Here is a 23,236-nt window from a genome sequence, read left to right on the forward strand (position 1 = left end):
GACAAATGCAGAGCGTTTCCTCTTCTTTGTTTCCATACTTATGTGCGGTAGGAAGGTTTCCTACAACAGCAGAATATTTAGATACTTAGGATTCCCACACCAACGTGCTGAGGAGCCCCTTTTAAGGAACTGTCACAACGTCTCGTGTCAGGGCGCTGCTACTCAGAGGCACAGAAGCAAAACTGAAAAGATAATGCACAGATTCAAACGTGTTGTGTTGGAAAACCACTAGCTGGCAGACACTGACTTTGCTTTGGTTTTGTCTCATCTACACCATATACCACATGCACTTGACCTTCTGAGTTATGCAATCAAAGATTAAAACTATATAATGAGTTGTATAACGTGGTTAAACATTAAAAACATGTATAAGATGAAAACCACTACTTACATAGACAATGGAAAGAGCTCCGCTGTATCTCTTTGTGTTGATGCCCAAGAGATACTTGAGTTGTGATGCGAAGACATGCACTGCTGCGGCTGTAGTAAAGCCTCGAACCAGAGGCTCCGTAAGGTAGATAGCGACAAAGCCAAACCGCAGGATTCCCAGACACAGCTGTTAAAAATGAGAAAACCAATATGAATACGGGTTAAAATTCCTGGAGCTAATAGGTTTATACATATACCAAAAAATCATAGAGCTGTTACCAGTTTCTTAGTTTCATTTTCTGGTCAACTGAAGTCATAATCCTGCTTCCCCCAATTAGGCCCTCATTATGATGTCGGTGGGACTTCCACTGACAGACTGTCGGTGGAGTTCCCATCAAAATCCAGGTCATCAGTCTGACTGCCGCATTATGATGCAGGCGGTCGGGCTGCAGTGATCTGGGGGACAGACCGCTGCCTCCGATAGGATCAAGGATCCCGTCGATGGGGGGAGGTCGGACTCTTATCCCTACCATGAGGGGGGTGCCTGTGCAGACACCCCCGCAGGGATTAGGATGTCCCTTTCCCACTGCCTTTTTATGGCGGCCCGACCACCATGGAAAGGCTGCCGGAAAGGGACTTTGGGGACCCCAAGCAGGGTCCCAGTCCCCATGGAACACTGATAAGTGACATGGCAGGCACATGTAGTGCTCCCCCACACTCAGTGTGCCATGCCCCACATGGTGCTTGGCACACGCTGCATGGACGTGCACTCCACTATGTGTCTTTTACTACTGTGGCCCGTTTCCTGCGCCGCAGGTTCAGCCGCAGTAGAAAAGAAAAAAGCACTCTACAACTGCCTGCACAGTGGTCCTATCATGAAAGGGCTGGTGGAACCGCCAACTCATTGTCGGACTCTCACCTGCTTGCGGTGATGGCGGTCAGTCGCTCATCCGACCGCCATCGTAATCAGGCCCTTAGTGTTTTCATGCATCCTTGCTGCTCACCATAACTAAGGGTTGCAATCATAAAGCCTAGCACCGAGATGCTGCAGAACTGTTTGATCCAGTGCCCAGATACACGATTTATTAAAAACTGGGCTTAATTACAGTTAGGTTCCAGATGACCTTTTAAAGTAGGACTATTTCGCTACCCAGCTTTAGAGGATGGGTGTAAAATGATTTTTAGGGAATTAAAAAGTACTTTGGGATAATTTTTAAGTAGGTATACAGCAAGAAGAGCAGAGTCCCTTCAATTATTACGTAGCAGGCAGCAGCGATTCTGTCATAATGTTTTAGAGGTTTGGTGGAACTCTGTTCATCTCTTACCTCCTATTTTTAGCATTTAGTTACAGACCGCTTTATCCGTCTGCTGGCAGCGCTCTGCTAATGAGTTCTGCTAATGAACCATGGCTCAGACATGTTCCAGATGATTAAACTGTGCTTATGTGGCAGGTGAAACGGCGATAGTCACTTTCTGTTTCACAATTGCAAACACATTGAATAATGGTGCCACCTTGCGCCTATTTTGTGTAATACAGGCATGTCAGGCGCATCAAACTTGCGAAACGCTTGTTCTATATTGGTATTATCATTATTTTGATCATAAGGAGTAACACAAAGCCAATGCCCTTCTTGGTAGGCTGAATGTAAGAAAAGCGCAAAAGCTACAGATGCCAATAGAATGTCAAATCCTGGTGGTCTTGGTCCAAAACAACATTCTTTGCTGATGCTGTATGCCTGCTGATCTACACATGCAACCCTTACTTATAGTTTATAAAGGTGCATAAACATAATCCAATTCTGTGATCTTCTGGGTGGACATATATCTCGGCAGAGTATGCATTAGTCTTCTCATGTTTAAAGAAAAAGCTATGCACTGAGCCATGGAAAATATAAAATGTGCGCCTACCCATACCGTTCCATTATGTATGCATGTTTATATAGCACTAGCATTACCCAAATGTGCTAGAGCGCTTTACAATACACAACGATCGTTACATAAGGTCCAAAATGACAAATAGTACATCACTACATAAGCACAGAATTAGAAATATATATGTTTTAGCTTTATTACTGTTTATCACTGTTTGCTTAAGAATAAACATAGATCATTATACAGAGCCCAAAATTAAAATGGCATGTCATTATTACATTAGGCACAGAACTGCTACCGTTGGAAGAAGTAGGTATGTCACGTTCCTGTAGGGTCTAAAGCGACGGAGGTTATGCAGTAAACATCAAGGTCAGAGGCTAAGGCACCGTGGTGAAAGAGCATATTCCGCCGGAGAAGTGGGATGTCGTTAGCTAAAATACGTTTGAAGCAGAAGTGCTTGCCGCTCCGTTTTGAAGATATATTGTCCACTATGTGCATGCTATGTTGTGGTAGGCCACTGCGTCAGCGGGTCTTTGATACAACTTTCCTGCAAAACGATACAATTCCTGGCATTTGCTGCTCAAGAGCTCGAAAAAAAGTCAGCAGCATAGGAGGAACTGGGACATATGGACTCCTTGCAGCCGGACCCAGATCCTCTTACATTCTCTTAACAGTCACTCTCCTCCCCCTCCCCTTCTCTTTTATTCTAAGATGCTGCAAGCATTTTATTTGAGACATGAGGGGACAGTTACATCTATCGATCTAGAGACTTAATAGCTCGCTTTCTCCTACTACGACCAGGGCTCTAAGTGGGATGAACAAACTGGGGGGGTCTCATTAAGGAGCGTGGACAATGTAATTACGGGCGTGGCTTAAAAACAAGTAAGCTAAAAATCTGTGCTTAGCATAGTGTGCCGCCCGACTTGTATTTTGCTGTTTCTGTCATTGCATCCAGATGGTTGTATGTTTATACAACGCATTCCGTTGCAACGCATGCCTTTACCACGCATGCGTTACAACGGAATGATTTTTTAACGCATAACCTTTTCCTCTAATTCTTGCGTGGTGAAGTCGTACGTCGTTAAGAGGAAACTGAAGTTCTTTTCCGTTTTCTCTTAAATGACGACGATTGCCTGCATGATATGACGTGATTTCAGGTGAGGTTTTTATTTGGGGGGGAGACCCCCCCAAGCCCCCCTTGTTTATTTTGAACCTTTACCACATATGCCTTTACTACATACCTCGTAGTAAAAGTATGCGTGGTAAAGGCTTTCGTGTTAACCACGCATGCGTTGTAATGCATGCGTGGTTAATGTATTCGTGGAAACGGCCGCGTTGTAGTGGCCGTTTCCCCATCCAGATATGATACAACAAGTAAAATCATGCCTACAACAAGTCAGGACTATTGGCTTTGTCAATGGTTGTTAGTTGCATAAGACAAATAAGACGCAATTATGGCTTGTATAGAATATTGAAAAAGCTTCCACTTAAAGCCCTGGTGACTCCACAACAATGTTGCTGCTCCCACGTTTCAAAAAGAGAAGGGAAATCCAGAGAGAAATTTCCCTTCTCCTACAAGTCTCACCTGGCATGACATCATGCCGTAACTTCTCCACTAGTAACAAGTGAGCAGTGTGAGCATGCGCACACTAGTTAAAAATGAGCACCCGCACACTAGTGAGAAGTGAGCAGTGTGAGCACGCCCATACTAGTTAGAAGTGAGCACGCACACACAAGTGAGCAGTGTGAGCATGCGCACATCCATGTGCCTGCTGTCACTGCAGTCTGGAGAAAAATGGACCGCCTGTGCCCGGGCACAAAACAGAGCCCGATCGAGACCCATTTTGAGGCCCCCTTTAAAATACCGATGGGGCCCAGCACCGGTGAGAACCGGTCCACTTAAAGCCCTGACTACAACAATGCCAACTCCTCCGACATCGATCAGCTAAATGCACCGTAACAGCAAAAGTCACGAGAGAGAATCCTCCATAAGGTACAGTAAAAAAAAAAAAAACCAGCACAGCTCTTCTCCCCCATTTGACTCAATGGGAACTTTTCTTTGTAAAAATTGTAAGGTTTGGGTTAGGATAAGGGTGGGCATTAAAGTAAGAAGTAGGTTCAGAGTTATAATCAGGGTTTTTAAGACTCAAACTTAGGCTGTAGTAAGGGTTAGCAACAGGTTCATGTTTACGGTCAGGAAAAGGAAGAACAAGTGAGTAACGGTGAAGGAAATGATTAAGGAAAGTGTAAAGAACAGGGTTATTTTATGGTGGGGTTAAAAAGATTGATGAAAGAGGTAAGGCTGCGGATAATAAAGCACCACCTTCATTGTGGAGGTCATTGTTGTAGACGACACAGTCATTTCTCATGACTTAGAAAAATCTTAGTGAGGGTTTGATTTGATGAAATTACATTTGCTGAATAAGTAATTTACCTGTATGAGCCCTGAAAGTAAGGTAACAGCGACAGCCACTTTCACCCTCATTGCGTCTCGTGCTTCATACTTCTCTAAGAGTTCGGTAGTGTTGGTCAAGTTCGTACTTGCAATGTCAAACATTTCATCTGGCGCTATCCTCACAGCGACTCCGCCAATCATCAAACTGATCACGGCAAAGGTACCTGCGATGAGAATCAGACGCCATATTTTACCTGATGCTTGATGCAATCAGCTCCATCCTGTTATACAAGGCTTCCTCACCGTCATCACCACACATGCATCAACAAAGAGTTTGCGGAAACGAAAAGGTACAAGAAAACTACACCCAAAACACAACAATTTACATATCAGTGTAGAAGTTGTAGGTGTGGTCAAGGTAAAGGAACAACATGCCTAGTCCAACAGCCTACTGATAATATTTCAAGCATCTTTTACTTGAAATTCCTGGTCTTTTTGACAGTCTACGTCTTCACAACCAACACACATTTTTATCACTTTCCATACTGAGGGCTTTTATGGGTGTGCATTATACACCTAATTACAGAAAAGGGCTTTACAATGCGGCTTCAAGCACGTATTCCGTTTCATCAGAAGCTGAACACCACTTGCCTTGACCACGCATATGTGTGGTTAAAGCAGTCATCGCTTTAGGAGCTGGCTGGCAGGGAGAGGAACCGGAAAGGAGGACCTGTGCGATGGACAGGGACGCAATGAGGTAAGTGGGCTGGGGCTGAGGGGGTAGGCTTTAAGTGAGGGGGCCAGATTTAGGGCTCAAGGCGAGGGGGTCAGGTTTTAAGTGAGGGGTGCCGATTTTAGGGCTCAGGGCAGGGGGCTGGGATCGGGATAGGTTTTAATGTAAGGGACAGTTTTCAGCGCAAGGGGGTCGTTTATATGGGCAGGGGGAGTCAGGTTAGTTTAAGGTTGAGGGAGTGGGGTCGTGTTATAGGGCCGGGGCCAGGATTTTAGGACTCTGGGTGGAGGGAAAGGGGCGTGAACTTTACCACACATCCCTTTACAAAATTACGTGGTAAAGGCATGCCTGCTAAAGGAATGCGTTGTTGAGACACATTCGTGGTTGGGGCTGCGTGGTAGAAGCATGTGTGGTTCAACCATGAGTGCCTCTGTCATACAACCGCTAATTACATCTACTTGTTCCACTATGTGAAATTGTGGCCCCTTTTCCACTATCCCTATCCTGCTAGGGTTCACAAAAGCCACAAAGAGATCCTGGATGGAATAGGGCATTATCGGCCATATGTACTAAGCATTTTAGCAATTGGCAATTGTCCAATTCGCAGAATCAGGTCGTTTTAGACCACAAAAATGCTTTTATATATGTACAGAGCTTAAACAGTGATTCGGTAACATGTTACCAAATCATAATTTGTGTTTAGCGTTTTTGATATTTAGAAGGGGGGTTTTAGGGCGTGCCATTCAAATACCAAATTGCAGAGGTACGTATGAATGTTTTGCAACCAAATTACGCTCTCAAAAAATCTTTTTTTATTGACATCTCAAGGGTGGTGGCAACCATTGGCAAATGGATCCAACGGGACCCCTCTCCTTTGTGAATGTTGAAACAAATATATTTTAAGATCTGGCAGTGGTCCAAGGGACCACTGCCTACTCTTAAAAAATGTTTACTTCTAAGTTTCATTCCTTCTTTTTCAATGCATCTCATTTTTCTTTGAGGTAAATGGGCTGCATTTAAAAAAACAAAAGTTTCTTTATTAAAAAACAATCACAGAAAAAAAAAACAACAATCACAGACATGTTTGTCTGCTGACCCCAGCAGGCCACCATCCCTGTGATAGCCGTGATTCCTAATGGGTCTCACATTTCGACCTATCTCATTAAAATTCATGAGGTAGGTCAATTGCGACCCCCATTGGGAATTGCTAAATGAAACTCAATGGGTTTCATACATTAGGAATTGTGATTCACAAATAAATCGCAATCCCTAAAATTTGTACATATGGCCCTATATTCTTAAATTCAGCAGAGGGACGCGTCGTCCAGCACTGCTTTGAGGTCTAGTTCTTCTGCCTAGAGCAGGTGTAGCCACTTCAACTGCAATGACGGGTAGCGAAAGAGGCAGCAAAGACACATTGAGTAATCTGTAGGCTACCTCATGAATCCAAATGAACTTTTGAATGAAAAGTAGCTCTCCTTGGTTTAAAAGAAAAATGAGCATTAATCGACTACAACAGTCTAATCATCATGAATGTTTGTGCTAAAACTGTGGACTAGAGACACTTTTAAAGAGTGGCAACAACCTTTATGAATGTGTCTTTAGGTTTCACTGTAAGGAAGACCATTAGTTTCCAAACCTTTGCCATTAGCTTTAGTTACTTTCAAACTTGGGTTTCGAGGCCTAAACATTCAATTTGTTTTGTCAAGGCACCCTGTTCCTTGGAGCTTTGTTGTCACTTTGAAGAGTTGGTCATGCTTCATCATCTGCCATGTCCACAAGGAAGGCAGAAACAGCCCAGAGATGGCAGACCTACACAAACACTCAAAGCAGCTAGTGTGACTGCGGGAAGGATCCAAGCAATGCCTCACAACCACTGGCCTTTGCCAATCTTCTAGAGCAAGCACAAGACATGCATATAGGCCTAACATAGTCTTTACCTATTGATATATGCCTTGAAGTCCCAAAGAACGTGTACAAGAAAACAGGATAAAATGAAGAGTAGAGGCCAAACACCGGAGGAACCGCTGCCAGCAACGCGTAGGCCAAACCTGGGAAAGAACAGAAAGGTATGAGTAAGAGGTACATGCAGCAATCAGAAGAAACACTGGCAAAGCCAAGAGGTCTGGCTCTTTTTCAGTTTATGTTTTTACTGAATCACAGCGGCTAAGTTTCCATATGTGTGGGACTGTATGGAGGAGTTAGTGAAGAATGAATGCTGGGATCGGGTGATTGTGAGGGATTTATTAAGTGTAAATATGCAGGTGAATTTAGGTGAGAATACCTTAAGTGCTATTTTGGGACATAATGTGTTGGTGTTCACAAAATTATAAATGAAATCACATTGTCATTCTTATGGTTTTCAGGTCTATAGGTATTTCTGACATTCGAATACATGCAGCCCACCCTAAAAATCGGGTAACACCCTCCTCTACCTTACACTATAACATACATCGGTCATGAATATTATGATAAAAGTGTTCTCTTTCTGAGGTATAGGCAGGCCTGTTTCCTCAGTAAAACACTTGGTGAAGTAAGGAGATGAGTACTGTATTTTGAACATGTGCCTCTTTGGAGCATGTTGTTGTAAATAACTGGCGGTGCTGATGCTCGTCTACTTTATCAGTGAAAACACTGTGAGAGGAATTGTGGTAACATAGTTCATGTATAGTGGGGCTTTAGGCAATGTAGATCCACTTGCTCATGGGTTGAAAATGGTGCAGTTACTTAATATTTTAGGGTCTCTGAAGCAACTTTAGTAAAACACCAATAACCAATTTCGCATTAAGTTTCTAACATCTAGTAATGCAAAAAGCAGAAAAAAGTCAAAGCGCCATCCAAAAAACAGGAATTGGCCAACGCCACTAGATCTGTCTTTAATAAACAAACACGCGTAAACAGCATTTCTGTTCATGCCCACATTTTCATTTGTTAGATTATTAAAGCCACACCAATTGGATTTGGTGGCAATGGTGAAGTAGTTCTAGTGTTGATAAATGAGTGGTGGCAGTGGTGGGTGCGACGGTATTGGCAGCAATCGTAGTGGCAATGGGGCAGAGATAATGATGGTAATTTTAATGGTGGTGGTGGCTGGAATGGTGGAATGTGTGGTGGTTCTAATGGTGATGGGAGTAAATGGGGAGTTGGTAGTGGTGGCGGCAGTAATGATGGAGGTGGTAATATTGATTGTAGTATTGGTGGTAGAATTGGTGGAATTAGTGGTGGTTCTAGTGGTGATGGGAGTAATGGGGAAGTTGGTAGTGGTGGCGGCAGTAATGATGGAGGTGGTAATATTGATGGTAGTATTGGTGGTAGAATTGGTGGAATTAGTGGTGGTTCTAGTGGTGATGGGAGTAATGGAGGAGTTGGTACTGGTGACAGCAGTAATGATGGAGGTGGTAATATTGCTGGTAGTATTGGTGGTAGGGCAGTAACGGTGCTAGTGGTGATGGAGGTTGTGTTGGTAACAGTGATGATTGTGAAAGTGGTAATGGCGGTTGTAATTGTGTTGATAATGGTAATGGTGGTGCTAATGTTAGTAATGATGACTGTAAAGGTGGTTGTTGTAGTAGTGGTTGTAGTAGCAATGCTGGTGATGGTAATGATACTAATTGTGGTTATGGGGTAATAGCAGTGGTCCTAATAATGGTAACAATGGTGGTAGTGGAAATGGTGGTGGTAGTACTACTGGTAATGGTGGAGATGCCAAGCAAGGGGACAAAGCCGTATGGACGTCATTTAGGGGTCACTGCTGTGACCCATAGCTTACCCCTTGTGACCACTGGCACTGCATTTGCGACCTTTGGCCTCAGAGGTATCAAAGTCAATGCCAGGAACACAAGGGCAGATGTCCTTTTGAACAACGGTTGGGGCTCCAATCTCCTTGTTTTTATTTTTTATTTTATTAAATACTGAATAATGTTATATTATTCACTATCAGTGAAATCAAAAATTGTATAGGATTAGCTGCAATAGTACCCTCCCTGGAAGCAGAGGTAAGTAAAAATGCTTTGAATTGTAAGTTGTGTGCATGTGAGAGTGTGTTCATATGAGAAAGAGTGTGTTTATGTGTAATTGTGTGTGTATGTGTAACTGTGAATGTATGTGTAAGCATGTGGGTGTGACTGAAAGTAAAGGTCAAATGGCGTGTGACGTCACTTCTGCTACCCCTGCCCTTTTGGTGAACTAACGTTAATGCTGAGAGCCAGAGGACAAACGAGAACACCTGACAGTAGGTGGAGCTGCTGGACAGAAGGCACAATGCAGCAGCAGTATTTGTGATTTGTACACGAGTGCCTGGCGATAGCTCGATGGGGGAGCACAACAGACCGTACAACAGGAGGTGTGGGGTGTGCTAAGAGTGTACGCAGGGACCCAGCGGCAGAAGATCCTGGCTGGCAAGCAGAACAGGTTAAGCTGAAACCAGGTTTTCTCAATGTGGGATGGGCACACCGTTAGCTGGCCATTGGTGTCCTGACAATAAAAGCTTTGGAAAAGCAGCCACAAACGTTTTTTTTTTCTGTATACAAAGCATGTGTGTAAATGTTATTTTCGGATGTAAAATGCAGGATATATCAAGCAGCCAACTGCATGAGGTGAGTGAAATATTTTGTTTGGTTGGGCCAAAAGCCTTATTATGTCTGTACTAAAGAATTAGCAAGTAATACGTACGCAGGCAGCGGCGTTGTCAAGTGAACCCTAAAAACACCTACTGTAAAATAATCAAAAAGTTCTGTGAGCTCTCAACATACGCCAGCCTTGTTAATGACACCTTTGAAGTGGCGAACAGATGCCGCCATCTTGGATTGCACTGTGCATTGTCTTCAAATGTTTGATTAAAGTTTATAGGTTTACCAATAAAGGGTATGTGCGATCTTCTGCACTGTGTGGTAATGTCAGCCTTAGATATGAATCATGGGAAACTTACAGATGAATTACCTATTTGTGTAAACAGAGCACTGTATGGACTTAGCAGAGCTGGCACCCAGAAGGAAAGGTGACTTCAAATGGAGGGTGACTCACAGGAAGGCGCCGGATGTTCACGTGTGTGTTAAATATTTGAAGATATGAAGTACAGTGAGTAATCACTCGATATCATGATGCTAGAGTCAACCTGCTATGTTGTAAGTACCCTGACTCTGGGCTGCATCTTAATTTCTGTTGATGATGGAAAATAAAGACATTTTAGGAGGAAGGTTCAACAAAATTCATGAAGAGGAGGCCGTCCTGCGTCCTATAGCTGTTAAGACAACTGGAATTATTTGTTTATAGGAGCATAAGTTTATGATAGGAAAATAAAATGTGAGTACCCTTGGCGTGTAGACGATACAAATGCCAAAGGAGAGATCATCACGTTAACAAAAGAGGCAGTGTGAAGGGTGAGCAAGACACAGCCTTGGTGTACACTGGCTGCTAAGAGGGCTGGAGGGAAAGTAATCAGTGCCAGGTGAGGGGAAAAAAGAGAGGTTAAAAGAGAGAAGAGCAGAACTAATGCCCGAGACGCTAGGAAGACACTGGCAGCCTGTGTTGAACATAGCAATGGACAAGCGGTGTCTATGGTGGGCAGAGGCGACAGGAGGAGATATAGTCAAGAGGTGTTTCAGCTGAGTGGACTTTATAAAAAAAAATATGTTTTTCCCTAGGAATTATTTTAAGGTGCTGCATTGTAATTCACCTGATTGTATTTTACAAACCCTTGTATTATAATGCACTATTTGATCCGTGCTTACAGATCTCTATCGGGAAACTGTTTTTATGATGTAGTCGTATTTTTTATCTTTGCGTATTTTATTAAAGTCCTATGTATTTTATTCCTGGTATTTTGATCTGTGCTTTTATGGATATATATTTTTATCCGAATAAAGATAACTGAATTGAATAATAGAGGGCTGTTTTGAAGAAGGTTAACAGAGGAAAGGTAGTTAGATAATCAATAGCGAAGGAGGTCAGGGGTATTAGAGAAGAAAGGGAGCTGGGAAGGAAGGTGAACCGCGAGGAGTAGTTAGTGGTCAGGATTTTTGACCAGTAGATCGATAGCACATTGGAAACACTTTAGTAGATTGTGAGGACAGAATGGTTTAAATAAACTGATGGAAGAGCTCACAGTTTAACAATTTGAGGGGAAAAGGATAGAGAGAACAGAAGGGTTTGAGTAAGGATCATGGGGGATCAGTACCAAGAGAGAAAGCCGAACAAGAGTCAAACCTGGCACCATTGGCTATAGAAGAGGAGTAAGGACGAGGAGAGGCACAAAGACGGGTGCATGGGATACGGGGAAAAGAGATTTCTGTATGAAACCTAGGAAGCAAAATCATTAGCGATACAGGCAATGTGGGTGTGGGAAGTCGAAGAAAGAGAGTTAACTAAGTGGGAGGATTCCTTGGGGTGGGTATTAGCAACCATTTTTACACCCTGTACACCATTCTCTGCACTTCTCAACGCATGCCTGGATGATCCGGCATAAGTAGTGTAGAACTTTAACGAAAGTGCACTTTTTTTGGGGTTGTACAGGGGAAGAGAAAACGTTTCATAGGAAGTTATTTTCTTTTAAATGGTAAATTAAATTCTATTTGTTACATTTCTTGAAATTCTCAGCCTTATGCAGAGACATGGGAAATTAGAGAAATTAAAAAGTATTTTCTTTTTATTAAAAGTGATATTCATGAATTGTCCTTAGTCATATCCAGATCATCCAGTCTGTCCAGTATGGTAAAATATGAGCTCACTATGAAAATTATGTGGACAAAAAATGAAATAAATAACAAATAACATGTAACCAGACTGTGTTTAAAATAAAGCAAGTTTGAATAAGAACAATGAATATGGATATTATGCTTATGTATTCTCTGCCATGATAAGTTCTGTATTTTCAGAAAAGATGTGCTTTTACTTTTCTCGATTTCCTATCAGTGAGAAAGAGATGGGAAACCACCTGAACTATTGATTTTTTTTAAATTAACGAGCCCAAGACTTTTCTATTAGAGTTGTCGAGTTGGTGCGTGAGTGTATGCGTGGGTGTGACAGTGAGTGCGTGGTAAAAAAAAGTATGAGGACACACAGAAGGAGGTCGTTGTGCCAGCTCCCCTTGTGAAGTTCCTCCTGTGGAGCTTGCCTGCAGTCCGCCAACCTCTGCTGCCTTCGGTTTTGTGCCTCCGCTCAATTTTTCTGCCTCTTCTCTCCTCCCTCCTGCCCTCTATTTTGTCTCTTTCTGCTCACTCCTGACCTTTATTCTGCCTCTTGCTGCTGGTTTCCGACCTCTATTCTGCCTATGTTTGCTAACTTCTAACCTTTATTCTGCCTCTTACTGCTCCCTTCTAACCTTTATTCTGCCTCTTACTGCTCCCTTCTAACCTTTATTCTGCCTCTTACTGCTCCCTTCTGACCTTTATTCTGCCTCATTTTGCTAGTTTCTGACCTTTATTCTTCCTCTTGCTGCTCATTTCTGAGCTCTATTTTGCCTCTTTCTGCTCGTTGCAGACCTTTATCTTGCCTCTTTCTGTTAGTTTCTTACCTTTATTTTGCCTCTTTTTGCTAATTTCTGACCTTTATTTTGTCTCTTTCTGCTAGTTTCTCACAATATTTTTCCTCTTGGTGCTGGTTTCTGACCTCTATTTTGCATCTTTCTGCATCTTTCTGCTAGTTTCTCACCTTTACGTGGTCTCTTTCTGCTCATTTCTAACTTTTATTTTGCCTCTTCTGCTCGTTTCTGATCTCTATTCTGCCTCTTTCTGCTTGTTGCGTACCTTTATTTTGCCTCTTTCTGCTAGTTTCTCACCTTTATTTTGCCTCTTTTTTCACGTTTTTGATCTTTATTATGCCTCTTTCTGCCCCCTTCTGACCTTTATTCTGCCTCTTTCTGTTCGTTATTGATTATTTTGCCTTTTCTCGTTTCTCACCTTTATTTTGTCTCTTTCTGCTAGTTGTTAACCTTTATTCTGCCTCTTTCTGCTCTTTTCTCACCTTTATTTTGCCTCTTGCTGCTCAATGCTGACCTTTATTTGACCTCTTTCTGCTCATTGCTGACCTTTATTCTGCCTCTTTCTGCTCATTTCTCACCTTTATTCTGCCTCTTTCTGCTTGTTTCTCGCATTAATTTTGCCTCATTCTGCTCTTTTCCCCGGGACTGCTGGGGAATGCCTGAAGCCCCTATGGTCAGAGTCGGCTCCCTACAGTTCCAGCCGGCTCCCGCCTCCTGCGGGAGTCGGCATTGCTGGTGCATGGAGGGAGCTGCTGGAAAGGCAGCTCCCTCCATGCAGGAGCAATTGCTGTCAAAGCTCTCACCAAGCAAAAGCAAACAGGAACCCAGCCCTACGGGATGGCGGTCCTAACGGTCATGTTTGGCTCCAGGAGAGGGGCCGCACTGCCTCCTCTCCTTCTGTTTGCACGAGCCACCCCGGGATAGAACAGCCACTCCCCCTAGTGAATTTATTTATAGCCATGGGGATGTGGTGGTACCCGGAGCTCCAGGGGTCTGCGAGGTCCCCTAATTTCTTCGTATTTAGCCTCTAAATCCTAATGAATACCCTTACCACCCTATACCCTTGCCTACCTTTACATCCTAATACCCTTACTACTCTATACCAGTACCCAACTCTAAGCCCTAAAAACACTGATACCACCTTAAATAGACAACCCACCCCTAAACCCTAAAACTGCCCTTACCACCCTATAACCTTGCCCACCCCTAAACCCTAAACACACACACACACACACACTTTAAATATTCTTACATTTTATTGTAAAGGCATGCATGGTAAAGGCATATGTGTTGTTAAAATATGAATGGTAAAGGCACAGCTTGGTAATACCTGCATTGTAAGGCTGGTAAACCATCCAGTCTGGGGACAACCTTCCTCTCTCATAAGCTTGAGGACCACCACTGACTTTCAATAACTGTCTGTAAGAGGATCCCTCAGACCCCGATTTGTTTTGGGAATACCACTTTTTTAGGTCTCGCCTAAGCAGAACTTGCGCTGTCTCTTCAAGAAATGCTGTATTCAGGATATGAGGATAAAACTCCTCCCACTTTCTGCCCATCTTTTTAATTGGTTCCTGTCCCTGTCCTTTGTAAATGGTGGCTTTTCATTGGTCAATAGGTTTTGTAGTCCCTCCTTAGTATCACTTTGTCTCTTCAAGTAACCTTCCATGAAGACACCCCCTGTTACATGTGTTGTTACTCCCTCTGCTTTAATTCAGCCTCAGAATACTATTTTCTTAAAGGGCTTCAGGCAGGACACACAATTAGTCCTAAGCAAGGCTGGCAGTGGTTACTTTACTCACTAGCACATCTCACATTTATATATAACCTTCTATAAATGTCCCTTCATCAGCTCCACAAAGAGTACAACCTAATCTGAAATTAATGTAATAATTCTTTTGTCACATTTCAAAGCTAATATTTGTATATGTGGACATAGCTTGTTGAATGTACTTGTGGTACTGTCTTGCAAGCAGTGCATTTTGGGTAGGGTTGATTTACCATATCTTTTGGAGTGCAGTACAATATGTGGCCAAAAGAGGTCCTATGGGACCTCTTTTGGCCACATATGATACTGCACCCTGCAACATGGCTAGGTAAAAAACATTGACATTTATAATGCCAATAACTCCAACTCCAACAAATGCAGGACCAATTGCATTTCCAATGCAATCAGTCTCGGATTTATTAAAGTTAGAACTGTTGGCGTTGAAAATGACAGTGTTAATTACTTTTGCTTTTTTATACCATTGGCACTACTCTTATGTAAATATAATAACTCCACTGCAAATAAAAAAAACAAAAGTAAAAAATATTTTCAAACGCCTACAGCTCTAATTTTAACAAATGCGACCTATTGCATTTCAAATGCTTTTTTTTCAAGAGGCTGCTCACTCTCTTCCAAACTTTTATACCATCATTTTCCTAATCCCAAAAAACCCATAATTGAGCATATTTTGTGCAAATCTGTTTCCCACAACTAGAAAGGGCAACCTAGGAATCAAGCTTGCTGTCACCTCAAGGCTCTGAAGACCATATTTGGAATAGTATTACTGTCACTTAAAAGTACAGTCCCCGGCAGCAAGGGGAAGTAAACCTGTGAGTAATCCTATTAAACATTGTTACAACATTGCAGCCAATTTTCTCTTGAATGAAACGAATCACAAGTGGGCTGGCATACTACTCAATACAGGAGGCAGGCGGTTACACATTTCTGAGGAACAATTGAATGCACACCTTTACCACTTCGTGAGTCAACACGAAGGTGACCTTTGATAAACAAGAATATACTTTGTCGTTGATATAATTTGTAAGTAAGGAAATGAGGCATTGGGCATTTCCAAACCATGTCACAGTGCTCTCTGCATAAAGATTGATATGTAAGTAGTAGATTAGTCACAACAGTTTATTGATCCATGAGAAAGGCGTATCAATTGTGTTTATAATACTTTAAAAGAAGAATGAGTAGACCAGCTTGTTGAGGTGCTCAGCAAGCATTGACACCTCCACATGGAACCAGGCTGCTGCCACAACTCTACCTCTCTGAGTATGATATGGACCTCTCCTTAGGATATTTTCCTCATCACACTGAACATTGTGTTACTTGCGCCTACAACTTTTCACTTCTTTTTAGACTATCAATGCTAGTCCACCATGTGATACATTTGCTTGCCTTTCAATAATCTGCAAGATTCCTTTTCCATTGTTAACATAACGAGGCCTTCGAACAGTGTCTAAATGATTTCTATAACGTTAGCACCGCCATTAAATGCACTACTGATCAGCCTTATTGGTTGCTGAAGAAACATGTTTCCCAATTAAACAGATGGTGAAAGAACTCACTGACAGAGCACGCATAGCTAAATCACGCTTGCCTCTACTACGCTACCCGAACAACGAATGCGTCTTAACAATGCATTCCTTTATCATCCATGCCTTTACCACGCATGCCTTTACCATGCAATTTTGGGGTAAAGTCATGACTGGTAAAGGGATATGAGACGTAAAGATCACACCCCAGCCCCCCTGCTCTGAGCCCTAAAAACAACCCCAACCCCCGAGTCCTAAAAACAACCCGACCCCCCCCCCGAGCCCTAAAACAACTTTGCCCCCCTCCTGAGCCCGAAAAACAACCCAGACTCCCCCAGCCCTGAAAACCATGACCCCCACGAGCCCGAAAAACTACGGCACTCCTAAAAACTGTGAACACCACCTACCCAAGATCACAACAAAAAAAAACATACCAGACCACATCCATTTCTCCCAATCCTTCCTCTTCCTGTGCACGCCCATCTACACATCTAGACCGCGCACTGCCTTAACCACACATATGCGTGGTTAAAGCAAGTGTGGTTCCGCTAGTGGGGAACCGGCACACGTGGCTCATTCACGTTGTAACGGCCGTTTCCCCTCATGGATTCACTGGGAGCCAAGGACCTTACCAGGATCCTGGCTGTCTTATCAGTCTTTAGAATTTGCTGTGCAAGGACTTCTTGTCCGTTCAGCACTAAAGCTTGACTCGCCTTGCGAGCGCTGGGAGAAGTTTTACATGGCTGTCCATGTAATGTCACAAAACATAAATGTGAATGAGATCTCTCTTTACAAACCTCCAACATTACTCATTAGGGAGAATATATCACATACAACAAACACTGCACAGATTTGTCTGTAGTTAGTTGTCACAGTGTTACTAATATCACTAACCACTAAAGAACCAGCTCAACCAAACATACTACACAACACAGTAAACAGGACACATTTCATACAACCAACAGAGACTACCTACTTGTTTCCTAACATTTCTTTATTTTGTTTTTTCAACAGGTGTACATTGATATTAGAGCATTTTACGTCTATGTAAGAGGTAACAGTGGGAATAAAGAAGAAGAGAAGAGATTGGAGGCACAGGTGAGAGGAACGCCTCCCAAGTTGAGAAAATGTCACTTCTGCAGGATGGCTTTCCAACTACGAGGGGGGATGATGCAAAGGGTAGGTTGTAGAGTGTCCCCTTCGCTACTCGGCGCAAAGTGTGGAATAGCGATACCTCCACCTACATGTTACCATACTTTTAACCAAGAGTAGCGTCATTTCGAAGTACTGAGCTGCGGTCTTGTGTTTAGTGCATGGGTACATTCCTTGAGTGTAGACCTCCTGGCTAAGTGCACTGGTCTATTCCACTCTGTATAACAGTTGGGTAATGATCTCAGACCAATAATGGGGCAACGAAGGACATGATCATATCATGTGGCACTTATAAGCACCAACGAGGGAGCAGTGGGGCAAGCACCGTGGGCCTAAGGGGAAAACCCATTAAACTTAGCTAGGGATATGTAAGCCTTGTGAATCACGAAATACTCATCCAAATACTTGCATGTGGAGAGACTGTAGCTGGATATGCTAGTATTGTTTCCCACTCTCTGTCAGGGAGGCTCCAGCCAAGCTCAATCTCCCATTGATCATGGAGGAAAGTAAGAGGAGTCTATGCATGCTACTCATTTGCCTTCGCAACCCAGGTTATCAATCACTGACCAGTGTGGTGAATCTTTCCTCGTGTCAGTGTCATAATGTGCTTTGGGTTAGATGTCCTCTATTCTGTGGGAAACCTATGAGGGGGATAGCCAGGGCTTATCGGGTGATTGAGGCCTTAATGTACAGGCTGTACCTAAAGCAGTAGTGGGCCATCTGAAGTAGGTGTAGTGGTGGTGTGGTCATGTAACAAACCGGGCGAAAAAGCAGGAGGCTGTAGCGAGACAGTAGTGGGCCACCTGAAGTAGGTGTAGTGGTAGTGGGGACATAAAAGGTACTAGGCGAAAAAGCTGAAGGAGGTTGTAATGAGGCGGTATTGTCAAGGTGGCGCTCAGCATGCCACCGGCTGACCCATTTTAGTTGCGCCCAGATGATGCAAGTCTATATAATCCTGAAAAGTCTTCCTGTGGAAAGTGATGTACTTTCCCGGCACAAAGCCCTTTGGTCATCATACTAGCTGCAGGATCAGCAGTAACAGGTGATCCGCCAATACCTTTCTCAGAATCTTATAGTCAGTATTTAGAGTCATCAGCGGTCTGTACGAGAAGAGGTCTGAGCTATCCATACCAGGCTTCGGTATAGCAATAAGCACGGCCTCATGCATAAACGAAGGAAGGATCCCTTCATATATTTGAGCCAGACGTGATGCTAATAAAGCCCTACTGACGGCCCCTAGAGTCAATACTGTGGGGGTTCCAGAACATAGCTGTGAAGGTTTCAGATTGCTATGGGTTACATTTTCATAATTTCAGTGTAATTGTGAGTGATGTTTCAAGGACTATGAGTGACACTTTCTTGTGCGCCGCAAAGTCAAGTACAAAGACTAGGGAAACATATAAATAAATGAAATTACACATATTTGAGCTATGAGAAGCTCTGAGATCTTCCTCAAGAATAAATTGTCCTACACAGAACCTGGAAACCTCAGTGTTCTAATTATGGTCAGTCTCTCCACTTATCAATTTTGTGTGATCATTGTCAAATCACCCGATTTTCATGTACTCAGCTCTGTTACCTACAAAATAGGATTGTTTAGAAACAGGTGCCAGCGCATATTAGATGCTGTATAAAAAACAAACATCCACCCTCGCTTAGTGATTATTATTTCTGAAATGCTCATCTTTGTAGAAAGCTTCTGGGGTACTGTATATATGAAAATATTACAAAGGGGCTACAGGGGAAACATATGTTTTCTAAGACTGGCTATTTCACCAGATGCCAAGATGTGTTTTCCATGAGCTATTTCATGACTGACCAGTTTTTTTACCTCAGTCCAAGAGTATAAAAACAGCCCAGTGCAGAAGAACTTCAGCTATTTATACGACAGGCACTGCAGGCAGCTGATCGCCTGCTGCCATTAAAAGATTTTTTTTTTAAAAATAACACATTCGGCTGCACTCACTTAGTTGCAAGGCCGCAAGCCACAGCAATTGGTCCAGGCTTCTACAACGTCACTCCCTCCCTCTGCAATTAGCGGCGGGGTGACAGTCATGAAGTGCAGTGTACCTTCCAATGTCAGTGAGAGAGGCCTCAACACAACATCATCCATGACAGTGAGTTACAACACTCACAAACAACGGTCAGGTCTAGTGAGCACTGCACCCACCCACTTCAACTGCAGGCAGTGCTACCAAATTTAACACATCTCTGACGCACTGTTGTGTACTGTCACATGGGGTGGTCTACTTAATTGTTGTTCACTCTATTGTCTACTTGACTCGGACCCAAGGCTCGGACCATTAGTCGGCTCGGCAATATTGAATTTTTGCCACTGCCGGCGGCCATAATAGATTACAGCCTCATTGGGCCGGTTCGAGCAACAGCAGCACTATAACTGCATTGCTACTGGAGCAGCCAGTAGCCAGCGGCTGACAACTTAACTCCCACCTCATGCAGCAGGACGCGACGTCCCCGTGCAGCGGCATGGGCGGTCAGACAGTGACGTACAATCACATGACTTCAGGCAGCAAGCTGTCGGACTCAGCCGCGCTGCGGGAGTCATCCTGATGAGATTCATTATTGCAGAGCAGTTTATTTTTTTAAATTTTATTTAATGCAGTCTTACATAGCGCGGACTTTACCCAAAGGTGTCAGCGCGCTTTATATTAGAACCAAGACCGTTAAATGAGGAAATATACATACTTACAAGTTACAAAATACACCAAGGAATAAAAAAAAGTTAAATAAAACAGTAGATGGTAGTCACACAAAAGTCAAAAGGCACACAAGGATTCGGAACGTACAGGCATAAACTACATATTTACAACATTGTAAGAACTTCCTTGAGGGGCATGAAAAGGGATGCATTAATTCTGGAAGTGTCTTTGGAAGAGATGGATTTGAGGTCGATTTTGAAAGTCCGGATAAAGGTGGTGGTGCGGAGTACTGCCTAAGAAGGACTGAGCCATCGGTCTTTTCTTTTTGAAGGTGGGGGGCTCAAGCAGGAACTTTTCGGCATTACGAGAAGGTCTAGAGCCTCGAGAGATTTTAAGTTTATTTGCCAGGTATCGAGGGAAGGAAGTGTGCAGGGCTTCATGGGTGATGCAGGCAAGTTTGTAGATTGTTCTTGCTTCAATGGGACGCTATCGAGAAAAAAGGATGGGTGTGATGTGGTCACTTCCTTTGGCCCCAAAGACAAAACGAGCCGCTGAGTGGAGTAAGGATTTGAGATGGGAAAGGTGAGATTTGGGTAGGCCAGTAAGCAGAGAGTTGCAATAGTCCAATTTAGAGAGGACCAGACACTGGACCAAAGCTTTTAGGTCTTGTTCAGGAAGGAAATGTCGAATACCCCAGAGAAGGTGCAGTTGGTGGCGTGCATTCTTTGCGATGGAATTGATGTGTGAGTGTAGATTGAGATTTTTGTCGAGAATGACATCAAGGGATTTAGCGCTGTCAACAACGATAGGTTTGTTATTCAGTAAGCTCAGGTTATTTATCCATGATTGAACAGGGAGAGGGGAGAGTGAGGTAGAGAGGAGGAGGAATTCAGTTTTGGAAGGATTCATAATGAGTTGATGAGCTAACATCCAGTTTTGAATAGAGAGGAGAGTAGAGTTGAGGATTGAGATGTCGTGTGAGGAAGACGCCTTAAGGTAGATTTGGGTGTCATTGGCATTGAGGTGATAGAGTATCCCAATTTTTTTTAAGAGATTGCCCAATGGTTCCAAGTAAAAATTGAAAAGAGAAGGTGTGAGTATAGATCCTTGAGGGACGCCTTGACCTACCGCCATTGAAGAAGAGAGGCTGTTCGCTATTTTAATCACTTGGGATCTGTCTGAGAGGAATGAGTTTGCCAGCAAGCAACCCATGGCTTAGCTCAGCTGTGAGCATCGCAAGCCTGTGGGAGCACCGCACAGGCCATGGATGACGCGCTGATGTGTTGTACTTGGCAGGACTGCCAGAACAGCCATCAATGTCCCCATAGTGCTCCGCTGATAACAGCAACTTCAAAAATTTCTTGGGGTAGGCAGGTATGACCAACTCCATAGTTAGTCCTTCCTTCCTCACATCAGGCAGGCCCAGCAGCTCTCTCATGACAGCTCTCATCAGTAAGATCCATCAAAGTATACAGGAACACAGAGGTCCCAAAAACAAATTGCCAATGCTTCTTCCTGCTATGGGAGACAGGCGCCTTCAGCCATCAGCAAGGGGTTTCTCAGCTGGCCACAGTCACCCAGCACAAAGTCTCTAGGCTGCAGAATCTGCGGTAATGAAACTGGGTGAACCCAACGGTGCCTGGTCTACTGCTGCGCCCGGCCCTTGTTGCAGGAAGGGAAGCACATCAGCAGTGCAGTCTCAAAGGTTAATCGATGACTCGTCTTCAGCAAAATAAACACAGGATGGTGGGCCACACTGGCGGAGCAGCTAAGTTATGTGGCATGCTATGTTTGACGGCTTAGAACCCTTCCCCCCCCAAACCCAGCCTAACTACTTTTCATACCCTGATATTTCAAGGTTCCTAACAGCACTTTCACTAATCTATAACAACGTAAAGCATTAAAAACAACAAATTACATAGAAAACTTACAATACACCCAACACAGAACGGAAATCTTTTATACTTGTGTATCACTGTGCTCATAATGACACTCACCAAGATAATAAGGATTATACTTGCATCCAAAAGAACACAATAGACAACACTTCTAACAAACATCTATCAAAGTCCAGATACTCCATATCGTTGACTATCAATGTATCCAACAGTACTCACAAACAGGAAACGCCACACAAATAGTAAAGGTATTTAGTCTCAGTCCTCAGATATCAAAACACCCACCCACTGCTCAATGAAGAAGCCACTTAATAGAGAAAAAACCAAAATACAATATATGTATCTGAGCCCCAAAAGCAGCATCGGACTCTGATCTGCAAATAAAATCTCAGAAAAATGATGGAAAGTTTTCAGGACTCCTAAAAACGCTAAAAGGCCATATCCGTGGCAGCAAGAGCTTTAAACAAATACCACTAACCTACCTAACAACATCACCGAAGCTGCATTTGGCCGTTGGTATTCAAATGCAGAAGCCAGAAACTTCTAGGACAGGCCTCTTCCAATGAGTAGCTCATGAGCCACTGCGATCTCTACTACTACCTGTAAGTAGCTTCCTATTTTCCCATCTCTTAAATCCTTTTGTTTGAATTAATATATACACACCAAAATTGAAGCGCGAGTATTCAAGACAAAAACGTGTGTATTTTCATAACTCATGATTTCAAAAACATATTTGAAGCCGATATCTGAGTGATAAATCATGTAGAGTCGGGGCAACTTTTTTACTAATATTGTTACTAATATATTGTGCAATGAGTATTGTAGTTATGGCTGTTATGTAATTACCCATGTAGAGGCATTTCAAATTGACAACGCCTTTTTTTACATTACTGCTGGTACCCTGCACTGCCGTGATTACCAATGTATTCTTGTTTGATTTAATTTAACATAAGTAGCTGTTATTACTGAAAAGGTTGGGATCCCTGTTCTAGGACCTTCATGCCCAGACACGGAATAGTACTCCCTTATGCGGGTTCATTAACAGGGCCACAAAAATGTAAAACTACAAAAGAATCCACTTGGATTCTTCGTGAAAAATAGTCTGCTGTTGAGAAATGCGTTCTGAAACAACACAGAGTATTGCTTTACTTGAAACCCAGGATTAAATCAGGCATCCACAGTTTAAAACGAGTATAGAAAAGTTAGGGTTGCGTGTCTTTTAAAGGTTTTCAGAACAAATACAGAATTGAAACTCCGTTTAATTTTAAATATGTTGGAATTCTATAGGTGTGTCCCTAGGCATTATTTCATGTCATCTTGACATCTGTGATATCAGCTTCAAAATTCTACACGCTTCTGAGGGGAGAGGCG

General features: G+C 43.1%; 1 protein-coding gene across 1 annotated transcript in view; it reads right to left on the reverse strand.

Annotated features, from left to right (window-relative positions):
- The window catches only part of SLC26A5 (solute carrier family 26 member 5), a 395,647-nt gene that overhangs the window by 217,206 nt on the left and 155,205 nt on the right, over nucleotides 1-23,236 (reverse strand). Inside the window, exons 4-6 of the mRNA XM_078679017.1 lie at nucleotides 7,310-7,420; nucleotides 4,676-4,860; nucleotides 392-556 (exon numbers count right to left, since the gene is read on the reverse strand). Of these exons, the coding sequence (XP_078535143.1) occupies nucleotides 392-556; nucleotides 4,676-4,860; nucleotides 7,310-7,420 (461 nt within the window). The remainder of the gene's footprint in view (nucleotides 1-391; nucleotides 557-4,675; nucleotides 4,861-7,309; nucleotides 7,421-23,236) is intronic.

The sequence above is a fragment of the Lissotriton helveticus genome, chromosome 1_1 (genome assembly GCF_964261635.1).
Source record: "Lissotriton helveticus chromosome 1_1, aLisHel1.1, whole genome shotgun sequence".
Classification (NCBI taxonomy): Eukaryota; Metazoa; Chordata; class Amphibia; order Caudata; family Salamandridae; genus Lissotriton; species Lissotriton helveticus.